The sequence below is a fragment of the Rhinatrema bivittatum genome, chromosome 7 (assembly GCF_901001135.1).
Source record: "Rhinatrema bivittatum chromosome 7, aRhiBiv1.1, whole genome shotgun sequence".
Classification (NCBI taxonomy): Eukaryota; Metazoa; Chordata; class Amphibia; order Gymnophiona; family Rhinatrematidae; genus Rhinatrema; species Rhinatrema bivittatum.
In genome coordinates, this window is record NC_042621.1 from 166,476,554 (window position 1) to 166,489,476 (window position 12,923).

A 12,923-nucleotide genomic window follows, 5' to 3' on the forward strand; every position below is an offset into this window, starting at 1 on the left:
CACACCTTCCTCTGTGTCTCTCTCACAAGCAGACATGCTTCTTCCATATCTCTCTCTCTCTCACACACACACACAAATGCTTCCTCTGTGTCTCTCTCACATGCTAACACATAAGCAGACAAAAATTGAACTGGAAACCATAAGCCAGATTCTGTATGGAATGCAACAATGGAAAAGTAGAAAATCACTAGTCCTCAAAAAAATACAATCAAGAAATATAAAGCAATCAGAATAATAAAATCATACTAAAAAAATGTACATTTCAAAACAGCTGATGAATAGAATAATATTCAATCATTAGAAGCTCTGAACACATTTTTAAAAATTTTCTAAACATTATTAAAATATTTCTAAACAGTAGACAACAAATAACACCTAGTAATTAAAACTAATAAGGATTTTAAAAAATCCCCCACTCTCCATACCTGTCACCCTGAGATTGTTGTGAACTGGGGGTATACACACATATATACACAAACAAAATATGCTCCCTCTGTCTTATCACACACATACACATTTGGTGAGAGACAGAGGGAGCTTGAGTGTGTGTGTGTGAAAGAGACACACATTTCCTCTGTATCTCTCACACACAATTCTTGTCTCACCCAGGCACACACACACACTTCCTCTCACTCCCACCACTGCACACAGGCACTCTCTCATACGTACCCCACAGGCACCCTTTCATATATATACACAGGCACACACACACACTCACTCTTCTATACACTCACCATCTCATACACACACAGGCAGCCTCTCATACTCACACCCCCACACAGAGGCTCTCACACAAACACACACACATAGGCTCTCAAACAGACACACACATGCACACACAAACAGGATCTCATTCTTTCACAAAAGCTCACACACATCATGGTCTCCTATTGTCTTCAGGCCGTGGCGGAATGAGCTCCACCATGGCCTGAAAGCCTCCTGATATCTTCAGGCTGTATGGCCCACTGATCTTCCTGCTGGGGGGGGAGGGCGAGAGCGGAAGCTGCACACAGGCGAGCAGCAGGAGAAGCTACGAGCTGGTAAGACTGGTTAGCCCGTGGTCTCTCCTGCTGCCGCCAGCCCGCTGGCTTCCCAGGTGTGCAGAGCTCTGGGCCTGTTCTCTTCAGCCAGCATGACTTGGGCTCCCTGCCAGCCCGCTGCTCCTGGCTGGAACGTTTCTATTTCTCATCAGGCGGCAGGGTTTGGGTTCCCTGCTGGCCCGGCTGCTCTTGCTGGAATGCTTCTTCTTCCTGGATGACGATAAGAGGTTGATTGGTTGCACAGTCTCTGGCACCCCCCTCCCTGTCGTCACTCGGGGCAGACTGCTCTCCTCGCCCCCACCTTATCATGCGCCTCTGACTATGCAAAAAATTACTGCTGCTCCCCACTCATCACTTTCTCATCATTCAGAAAATGAGTGCTGTAGAAAATTCCAGGGGCTGCAAGCACACGGTACTGTTTGCAGCAGAGTTCCGCTCTAGCTAGCTATCACGTGGCTACAAGTAGAGTATTCCCTGAAAAGATAAGAATATTTTTCTAGCAACAACTATATCTGAAGGTAGCATTTTCCTCAGAATGAACAGTTCAAGGATAGGGAGGTCATTCTATGATGCTAATGCGAGGGAAGCTCAAGCGTGAGAACATTTTTTCACTGAGAGGTTGGTGGACACTTCAACAGACTTCCAGTAGAGATTATAAAAGTTTTAATATTGGAAGAATTAAATATGCATGGGATAGACAAAAGGACCCCAAAGGCCGAAGGAAGAATATGACCAAAGATCAAATAAGATCTGTGACAGCACAACAGGCACGCATATATGGGTAGGCCAAGTGGTCCTTTTCGACTGACATCATCTGTGTATTCACACACAAATATATATCTTACATATATATGCACAATCAGGTTATTCACAAATACACACCCACACACAAACATGTTCAATGATGCTGAACTATTGCTTTAAAAGGAAGTAAATTAGGGTATGTATGAACTATTTAAAATTATGATTGTACCACACCGCACTGTGCACTGAGTTCTCATCAGACACAGATATTGTCTGATGAGAATTGATGGGGGAAAGATGGATAAAAGCAGCATTATATTTGAGTACCTGAAAGAGAGACATTCATTCTGGAGACAGTCTTTCTGAAAATAACTCAAGAAGTTGCTTTCCTTCTGAACACATGATCTAGATGTTAAGTCTAAAAGGTCTGTTTCAGATCATTAATTAGAGGTCTGGTTAGAAACAATCCAATTTTGCAGTCAGAGAGAAGATGTCATGCTTTGTTATGCATCATGCAATAGAACAGAACAAGCAAGTTTGCTCGGTCAGTCAGCCAGGCAAGTGTCCCTGTTGCACCAACATCAGTGATTCTGTCAGTATATGGAACAATGCATGAGACAATGACACATGCAGTGAGGTACTATTCCACATCTTACGCCTCCCCCCTCTACTCTTAGAAATGTAACAGGCAGGCAGATGAGCATATGACACAAACTTACATCCAGTGAGGGCTCCGGCATCTCAGATGCTCCCTGTCCACCAGCCTGACCTTCTAAGGCTGAGGAGTGGTTAAAGGTCAGGTCACTGTGTGGATGGTTGCTAGAAGCGGCCTGTGGCGGCTGCCGGGACTGCTGGGTAGGACCACTGTGATGTAATGGTTGCCCTGACTGGCTGCTGGGGTGAGGTGCGTGCAAACCTTGCTGCATGGAGCTATGGGATTGATCAGTGCTGCCAGGATGAGGGATCTGCGAAGGAGGAAAAAGCAGGAAAGAAAGTGAGGCCACACAGTACAGTGCTGCTAAAGGTGCCTGAAGAAAATGAAATCCCTTTAATAAATGTTAAAATAAAAGCATCAGACAAGAAAGAAAGAGTCCCATCCCATCTTCAAGTTAATGCCACTCCACCTTAAACCTGGAGCACTTCATTAGATTTCCACCTTATGTTAAATGTAATGTCCTTCTGTCTTTTTAAACCTGCCACATTTTTACTCGAGTTCCAACTCATTGTAAAGAGGCATTTGATATTGAAGTACCCCTTTCTAAACATGCAGCAATGAGAAGTCTTTTCAAGCGTTATTATCGTTAAAGCAAATGTTGCTCAATAACAACTCATAAAATAAAATAAAAAGTAAGGTTTTTAAAAGGCTGGTATATGACAGCTGAAGATTTCTTGAGGTTCAAGCAACTGCCAGTCAAATCCCTGCCCGACCCAAAGTTAAAGCACAGTCCGATAGGTGCCAGAAGGAAACAGAAAGATGATGTGGAATTTTAAGTCAAGGCCAGGATGACATGACCAAGAGCCACCCAGCTTTCAGAGTGTGTAGCTGCCACAAATCAGTCGCCTAAGAGAACACACATTTCTGGCAGATTTTCAATTGCTACATATTGAAAGGCAATATCTTATTTCTCTTTAACCAAGAACATTCATACAAGAAAAGATTCCATCTCTTAAAGGAAATGTCTCTGTCTCTACACCTAATTCTACTTAAGATCAGTGGTGAATGAAAAAACAAAACCATCTGTACCACCTGCCAATCACTCTCACTCACTCCAACATTACTCTCTGCATCAACAGCAGGGGGTGGCAGGAAATTCAAATCAAACAAGGGCCCTGAACTTGGTGGTAGGTGAAACAGATAAGTATGGGAAAATAAGTGTGGGAGCTTGCTGGGCCTGATGGGTCATTTTCTGCTGTCATTTCTATGTTTCTATAGCAGATCAACAAAATTTTTATGACAGCCATACTCCTTTTTTCTTTGCTTAAATCTTTCTGTTAATATTTTTCAACCAATGAAAGAAGCAAACAGATGTTTCTGTTCATTTTTAGCCATCTGCCTCCACAGTAAAGCACTGATATATAGCTCATATTTGCTGTTCTTTATGGTATAATATAATATAGTCCAGATATGACATGGTGGCTGTTAAATAAACTAAAATATGGGACTACAATCCTGAGCATCATACTGAATCCAACCTGATCTAATACAAATTTAGGAGTACTAGCTTAAAATAAAATTGGATCAATGTAAATTCTATGGTAACAATTGCAAAGTATCCTTTTTGTAAGATATTAAGCTTCCAAACTCCCTTTTTTTTTTTTTTTAATGTCCAGAGACACATGCATGTCGAATAACAAAGTGCTTTCAAAATATTTTTTTCATTTTTGATAATCTCATTTACTAAGCTTGTTCCATATTTCCCACAGTAGCAGTACCTTTGTCCATTTCCAGCATATCTAACATTTTTATTAATTACCATTTTAAGCCCAGTGTGGTCGATTCTGCCCATTTCACCAGAATCCACTGGCTGAACAAAATTATATTTAAAAGAATTACTTCTGATATGCTTCAAGAGCTTTCATGCCTAAAATACCTAGAATGTGTTCTTGCTAGATATCTTCTTTCAATACACTCAGCGCATTGACCTCCCAAAAAAAAAAAATCTTTGTGCAGGACCAAAAAAAGTGAGTCAAAGACACGTTTTAATATTTGGGAAATATTTTGGATGCCTAAAGACCCATTTGGAAACATTTTGATAGTGGATAGTGCAAGACTGGAAGATTGGGCATCCAAATGGCAGATGAAATTTAATGTGGACAAGTGCAAGGTGTTGCACATAGGGAAAAATAACCCTTGCTGTAGTTATACGACGTTAGGTTCCATATTAGGAGCTACCACCCAGGAAAAAGATTTAGGCATCATAGTGGATAATACTTTAAAATCGTCGGCTCAGTGTGCTGCAGCAGTCAAAAAAGCAAACAGAATGTTAGGAATTATTAGGAAGGGAATGGTTAATAGAACAGAAAATGTCATAATGTCTCTATATCGCTCCATGGTGAGACCAAACATTGAATACTGTGTACAATTCTGGTCGCCGAATCTTAAAAAAGATATAGTTGCGATGGAGAAGGTACAGAGAAGGGCAACCAAAATGATAAAGGGGATGGAACAGCTCCCCTATGAGGAAAGGCTGAAGAGGTTAGGGCTGTTCAGCTTGGAGAAGAGACGGCTGAGGGGGGATATGATAGAGGTCTTTAAGATCATGAGAGGTCTTGAACGAGTAGATGTGACTTGGTTATTTACACTTTTGAATAATAGAAGGACTAGGGGGGCATTCCATGAAGTTAGCAAGTAGAACATTTAAGACTAATGGGAGAAAATTCTTTTTCACTCAATGCACAATAAAGCTCTGGAATTTGTTTCCAGAGGATGTGGTTAGTGCAGTTAGTGTAGCTGGGTTCAAAAAAGGTTTGGATAAGTTCTTGGAGAAGTCCATTAACGGCTATTAATCTAGTTTACTTAGGAAATAGCCACTGCTATTAATTGCATCAGTAGCATGGGATCTTCTTAGTGTTTGGATAATTGCCAGGTTCTTGTGGCCTGGTTTGGCCTCTTTTGGAAACAGGATGCTGGGCTTGATGGACCCTTGGTCTGACCCAGCATGGCAATTTCTTATGTTCTTATGTTCTTACGAACTAAATATCTCCATATTAATTTGAACAGTGTTATCACTGAGATTATTGCAATTAGACTTGACTGCAGCATCTCTACTGAAGTTTCACAATTAAGACTCTATGTCTATTTTGGATAGATCCAGTGACTGCTTAGATATACTTAAGGACCTTCATTTTCTATTGTTATTGCTTCTTTTTCCCCAGGAATTATCAGCGTTTATGATGACAAGAACAAAAACAGGAGAAAATCGGCTGAAAAAAAAACAGACTAATTTTTTTCGGGTAAATAGAGTTTATTTTGGTGGACAGAAGCCAGGCCATAAAACAATATTAAGCAGATTCTCCCACCCATCCGCTTGGCAGCACCCTCACCTCTAACTATCATCCCCTGCCTAGCAAGTCCCCCTCTTTCCCCACCCCTTCCCCTGCTGAGAATCTCCCTCTCCCCCTCCCCCACTGAAACAGCACTCATCCTTACTGTTGGTGGCTCCAGGCTTCTCTTCTACTTCCGCAGCTTGCTTACTGAGGCTCCCGAGCTCTGCAGCAGTGCACTTCTGTTTCTGTGCAGGGCCAGAGAGCTTGCCAGAAAAGTGCTTCTGGTGGACAGTGCTTTGGCTGCTTTGGGGGGGGGGGGGGGGGGGGGGGGAGGGGAAGAGGTAGGACTTGAATCATAGCAGGTGTTTTGGCCCACGGTGGCTGGTGGTCTTGATATGCTGCCTCTGCAGCCCTGGAGCGGCTTTTTAACCAACCTAAAATCAGGGTAAATATCAGTTTAAATCAATTGCAATCTTTGGAAAAATCCGGGAATTTATGGGTAAAACTTAGTTTAAACTGAAAATGAAGGACCCTGGATATGCTTTGACTAACAGTCTGAAATTCTACACCTATCCCTACCATGGTCTTTATTCCCCTTTCTCCAGTAGCTTGTGCTGAAATGCTTCCCCTTTTTTTTGGGCTAAGATCCAAGCGTAAGGTCTGGGCTATGAGTTGAGGCTGGTCTCTTGAATAAGACTGAGAACGTATACAGTATTGGGGGCAGAGAAGTTTAATGTCTTGTCATCTGACCTCATAGGGACAGGAAAATGCAACAACTTCATTGTCAAATCAGGATTTAAATCTATTGCTTAAAAACACAACCTGTAAAATAGCACACTTGAATTGCCAGTTATTTCTGTACTTCTCCTAATAAAATCCAACTAAATAATATGGAGTTCAGAAACTGCAAATGGTATCTAGCTTGTAAAAAGACATGAGAAGTCTGCATCTGCAATTCAAACGTTTCTTTATGTTTCTCCATAGCATTCTCTGAGACAATGGTTCCCAACCTTGCCTCGGAAGGCCACTTAACAAGTCTCAGTTTCAGGATATACATAATGAAGATATCTGCACACATTGGAGACCCTGTGTATGCTCTCATACACATATTAATTGTGGCAATCCAGAAAACCCCACCACACACATGGCTCTAGGACTTGGTTGGAAAACACTAAGAAATCAGTTTTAATATCTTTGGCACACCAATCATGAAACAGACTATATTTTATCCCTGGTGTAACCCTGGATTACTTCACAGAATTAGAAAGGGTGAAGCGTTATATATTTTCTGTATTTCTTGTGATTTTTCACCAGTTGCTGAAACTGGAGCTATTGAGAGCAGGATTTTGCACTGGATAAAAAATGGGGTCTGACTAACTTATTTAACTATTTTGTTTGTTGAAGTGTGTGTGTGATCGAGCTTTAAAGTATATTTTCTGTTTGGGAGTGATTTAGGGTTTTGAAGTATATTTGCTGTTTGAGTGTGTGACAAAGTTTTAAAAGCTAAAGACATCATTTGCAAAAGATTTTAAGCATTTAATGGGCTTTTGAAATTTGCTGTGATATGATACTTTTACACGAATAATCCTTTTGAAAATTACTCCCATACTATTTGGCTGTTTGAGAATGTGACAGAGTTGTTTACTGGTTTGCTTATAGTTAAATAAAAGTTTGTTTGTTTGAAGTGTGAGTCAAAGAACATAGTTAGAGGAATGTTAGAATACAGAATATTGGAACGCAAGGGCAGAATAAACCTCAGTCTAAAGGGCGTTGCTGCTGAAGCAAGAGCTGTGGAGAAAAGGACTTAGCACAGGATAAAAATTGGAGTCTAAATTGCTAAAATATTTTGCTTGCTAAGAAAAGTATGATTGAGCTCTAAAGAATATTTTTTACTGCTTTGGAGTGTGATAGAGCTTTCAATTATTTTATTTGCTGTTTGAGAGTATGATAAATTTTTAAAAAACATACTACATGGCTGTTTAACAGTGTGGTAGAGCCATTTCCTTATTTGTTTTCCTGACCCAACTTTGCCTCAAATCTACCCTTATAGACTATTGTTGAATTAGGGGACAAGGAGAAAATTTACATAATAGGTCACTCAGTAATGCTCTGGACAAAAAAAATAAACCATCACTCAAATTTAAAAAGAAATAAGTCAATTATAAGTCTTTGGCAAAACAAAATGTCAAGTACATTTAAGAAATACATTTTTATAATAATTTAAAGGAAAAGGATGCAGACAGCAGTGCTGCAGTGAAATGGGGGCTACCCAGCTTTTTTGCACATTAAATTGAGTGCCAATTTAATGTTCCATCTAAGGTGCATGTATGCATGGACACAGAATCCTTCATGTGGCCGAACCTCAGCCCATATATGACATGGCCCAGGAGAGAAGAGGAGGCAGCTCATTTGGCCATTCCTACTGATATGACAATCATCCAGTGTACTTGAAACGTGTGCTAGTGCTTCTTCTAGAATATCACAATACACAAGATCAGCATAGAGGAAGTATCAGCCTGATGAATTTCAAACATACTCCAGGGCTCGTGGCATGGGCTCCTGCTGCTGTCTTTGTGGGTTCTTGTGCCTCAGCATCCTCATTGGCAGGCCCAACCCAAGAAAAACGCCCTTATGGGGCCCACTGGTAGAGCCCATCCCATTGTCAGCTGAAGAAATGAAGGATTGAGAGTGTCCTCAGGGTGAGCATGTATGTGTGTGTTTGAGTGAGAAAGAGCGTATGGATAGGTGTGAGCATGTTTGTGTTGGACTGTGCGACTGTACTAGAGCCATGCATGAAGATATGGGAGCCCATTCTTCTGCTTCTCCTGGTGTGCCAGCCCTTTGAACATATTCAAAACTCGTGGGGTTAGCACTTCCTCTATGCTTATCTTGTGATATATGGGATCAGCATAGAGGAACTATTGGCCCCACAAATATCAAATGCACTACAAGACCAGCACATAAGGAGGAGCAGTGGAATGGGTTCCTATTCTTCAGTGATCCTCCCCATTGGCAGGCCTAGCAGAAGAGACAGAGTGGCCCCGATGGGGCGTTGAAGAAGCCCATCTGGATGGTGGCTGAAAAAAAGGAAGGTATCAGAAAGGCCCCTTGTGTGTGTGTGAGAGAGAAAGAGGAAAATGTTTGTTCGTCTCTCTCTACCCCCACTAATACAGGACAATCTCAGGGGGACTGGAAATCAAAAGTTCCCAGGTTTGGAGAGGAGGGGATTTTTTTTTTAATCCTTATTACTTTTAATTATTGTGTTATTTGATTTGTTTGCTGTTTTGAAAAAAAATATTTATATGAATTTTTAATTATTTAATGTTTTATTCCTCAGCTGTTTTGAAATATTTATTAGCATGCTTTAACTTTTATGTTTGTGGTTTTATATTTATGTTTTTGATGTTTTATTAGAAATAGTGATTCTGTTTTTCCAATGCAGTTTCCAGTTTGGTTTTGATTTGTATGTTTCTATTTATACTTTATAGTCTATTTATTCTGTATTTGGTGGGAGTCTGTCTGTCTGTGTTCTGCATATGTGACCATGGTGAGGTAATCTGCTAGCATGTAGCTTCTATATAGGGATCTATAGCACCCTGGCTTGTTCTGTTTTCCTAATATGAGATTTACTGGTGTTTTAGGGTCTGGTGTATTATTTGCAGTGCTGCCTTTTCATGGGTAGGGTTTTACTGTTTGAGTGCTTGAAGTTAGTGTTATTTTGGTATGGGAGATTTACTACATTGTAACTAATTCCATTTACTCATGGTTTTCTGAGGGCCAAGCCTACATCCAACATGTGTTACAATAAGTCTAATACCAAATAAGTACCTAGTGTCTTTTTTCGCAGGGTTTTACAGATGGCACCAAAGCAGTACTTATAAATATAATATACATGTTGTGATATTTTTACCTTAGAAATCTGTAGCTTGAATGTCCTTTTTAATGTAAAATCTTGTATTATAAATGCATAATTATTAATCGTGTTATTTTATAACATTCTAGAAGCACAGTCTAGATGTATTCCACACATTAAGAAAGGTGGAAAGAAGGCAAAACGATTACCGGCATGGTTAAAAGGGGAGGTGAAAGAAGCTATTTTAGCCAAAAGATCTTCATTCAAAAATTGGAAGAAGGATCCAACAGAAGAAAATAGGATAAAGCATAAATGTTGGCAAGTTACATGTAAGACATTGATAAGACAGGCTAAGAGAGAATTTGAAAAGAAGTTGGCTGTAGAGGCAAAAACTCACAGTAAAAGCTTTTTAAAATATATCCGAAGCAGAAAGCCTGTGAGGGAGTCAGTTGGACCGTTAGATGATTGAGGGGTTAAAGGGGCACTTAGAGAAGATAAGGCCATCGCGGAAAGATTAAATGATTTCTTTGCTTCGGTGTTTACTGAAGAGGATGTTGGGGGGGGTACCCGTAATGGAGAAGGTTTTCATGGGTAATGATTCAGATGGACTGAATCAAATCACGGTGAACCTTGAAGATGTGGTAGGCCTGAATGACAAACTGAAGAGTAGTAAATCACCTGGACCGGATGGTATACACCCCAGAGTTCTGAAGGAACTAAAAAATGAAATTTCAGACCTATTAGTAAAAATCTGTAACCTATCATTAAAATCATCCATTGTACCTGAAGACTGGAGGATAGCTAATGTAACCCCAATATTTGAAAAGGGTTCCAGGGGCAATCCGGGAAACTACAGACCGGTTAGCCTAACGTCAATGCCAGGAAAAATAGTGGAAAGTGTTCTAAACATCAAAATCACAGAACATATAGAAAGACATGGTTTAATGGAACAAAGTCAGCATGGCTTTACCCAGGGCAAGTCTTGCCTCACAAATCTGCTTCACTTTTTTGAAGGAGTTAATAAACATGTGGATAAAGGTGAACCGGTAGATGTAGTATACTTGGATTTTCAGAAGGTGTTTGACAAAGTTCCTCATGAGAGGCTTCTAGGAAAAGTAAAAAGTCATGGGATAGGTGGCGATGTCCTTTCGTGGATTGCAAACTGGCTAAAAGACAGGAAACAGAGAGTAGGATTAAATGGACAATTTTCTCAGTGGAAGGGAGTGGACAGTGGCGTGCCTCAGGGATCTGTATTGGGACCCTTACTTTTCAATATATTTATAAATGATCTGGAAAGAAATACGACGAGTGAGATAATCAAATTTGCAGATGACAAAATTGTTCAGAGTAGTTAAATCACAAGCAGATTGTGATAAATTGCAGGAAGACCTTGTGAGACTGGAAAATTGGGCATCCAAATGGCAGATGAAATTTAATGTGGATAAGTGCAAGGTGATGCATATAGGGAAAAATAACCCATGCTATAATTACACAAGGTTGGGTTCCATATTAGGTGCTACAACCCAAGAAAGAGATCTAGGTGTCATAGTGGATAACACATTGAAATCGTCGGTTCAGTGTGCTGCGGCAGTCAAAAAAGCAAACAGAATGTTGGGAATTATTAGAAAGGGAATGGTGAATAAAACGGAAAATGTCATAATGCCTCTGTATCGCTCCATGGTGAGACCACACCTTGAATACTGTGTACAATTCTGGTCGCATCTCAAAAAAGATATAATTGCGATGGAGAAGGTACAGAGAAGGGCTACCAAAATGATAAGGGGAATGGAACAGCTCCCCTATGAGGAAAGACTAAAGAGGTTAGGACTTTTCAGCTTGGAGAAGAGACGGCTGAGGAGGGATATGATAGAGATGTTTAAAATTATGAGAGGTCTAGAACGGGTAGATGTGAATCGGTTATTTACTCTTTCGGATAGTAGAAAGACTAGGGGGCACTCCATGAAGTTAGCATGGGGCACATTTAAAACTGATCGGAGAAAGTTCTTTTTTACTCAACGCACAATTAAACTCTGGAATTTGTTGCCAGAGGATGTGGTTAGTGCAGTTAGTATACGGTGTTTAAAAAAGGATTGGATAAGTTCTTGGAGGAGAAGTACCTGCTATTAAGTTTACTTAGAGAATAGCCACTGCCATTAGCAATGGTAAATGGAATAGACTTAGTTTTTGGGTACTTGCCAGGTTCTTATGGCCTGGATTGGCCACTGTTGGAAACAGGATGCTGGGCTTGATGGACCCTTGGTCTGACCCAGTATGGCATTTTCTTATGTTCTTATGTATGTGGGGCAAGGCTGTAAGTTCACTTGAGGTGACTAATACCCTTGAACCAGCCCTGGTCACTCACCCAAGCCCCCATCCCCTGAGACCTTCTTACCACCTAGGAAAGAGATCTAGGCATCATAGTGGATAATACATTGAAATTGTCGGCCCAGTGTGCTGTGGTGATCAAAAAAGCAAACAGAATGTTAGGAATTATTAGGAAGGGATTGGAAAATAAAATGGAGGATGTCATAATACCTCTGTATCACTCCATGGTGAGACTGTACCTTGAATACTGTGTGCAATTCAGGTCACCACATCTCAAAAAAGGTATAGCTGCACTGGAAAAAGGGCAGAGAAGGACAACCAAAATGATAAGCGGCATGAAACGGCTGCCTTATGAGGAATAGCTAAAGAAGTTAGGGCTGTTCAGTTTGAAGAAGAGACGACTGAGGGGGGGAATATGATAGAAGTCTACAAAATCATGAAAGGACTTGAACAAATTAATATAAATCAGTTATTTACTCTCTCAGATAATAGAAGGACGAGGGGGCACTCCATAAAGTTAGCAAGTAGCTCATTTAAAACAAATCGAAGAAAATTATTTTTCACTCAGTGCATAGTTAAGCTCTGGAATTCATTGCCAGAGGATGTGGTTACAGCAGTTAATGTATCTGGGTTTAAAAAAATGTTTGGATAAGTTCCTAGAGGAAAAAATCCATAAATTGCTATTATGGTAATTAATAAGCAATAGTAGGCTTGTGATTTATCTAATGTTTAGGTACTTGCCATGTACTTATGATTTGGATTGGCCACTGTTGGAAATAGGATACTGGACTTAATGGACCCTTGGTCTGACCCAGTATGGCATATCTTATGTTCTTATGTACCCTATCCTCAGGTCCACTTTTTGGGATTGGCCACTGTCAGAGACAGAATACTGGGTTTCATGGACTCTTGTTCTGAACCAGCATGGTACATCTCATGTTCTTATGTTCAAAATACCTAAATGGAGCAGAAGT

The 12,923-nt window shown here is 40.4% G+C and overlaps 1 protein-coding gene across 13 annotated transcripts in view; it reads right to left on the reverse strand.

Annotated features, from left to right (window-relative positions):
• Positions 1-12,923, reverse strand: part of ZMIZ1 (zinc finger MIZ-type containing 1) — a 1,075,801-nt gene that overhangs the window by 15,195 nt on the left and 1,047,683 nt on the right. For 12 of the 13 annotated variants that reach the window (XM_029609503.1, XM_029609504.1, XM_029609506.1 and 9 more), the window contains one exon: positions 2,504-2,749. The exons of the other annotated variant lie outside the window; for it this stretch is intronic. In XM_029609503.1, coding sequence (XP_029465363.1) covers positions 2,504-2,749 — 246 coding nt within the window. The remainder of the gene's footprint in view (positions 1-2,503; positions 2,750-12,923) is intronic. 13 annotated transcript variants of the gene reach the window in all.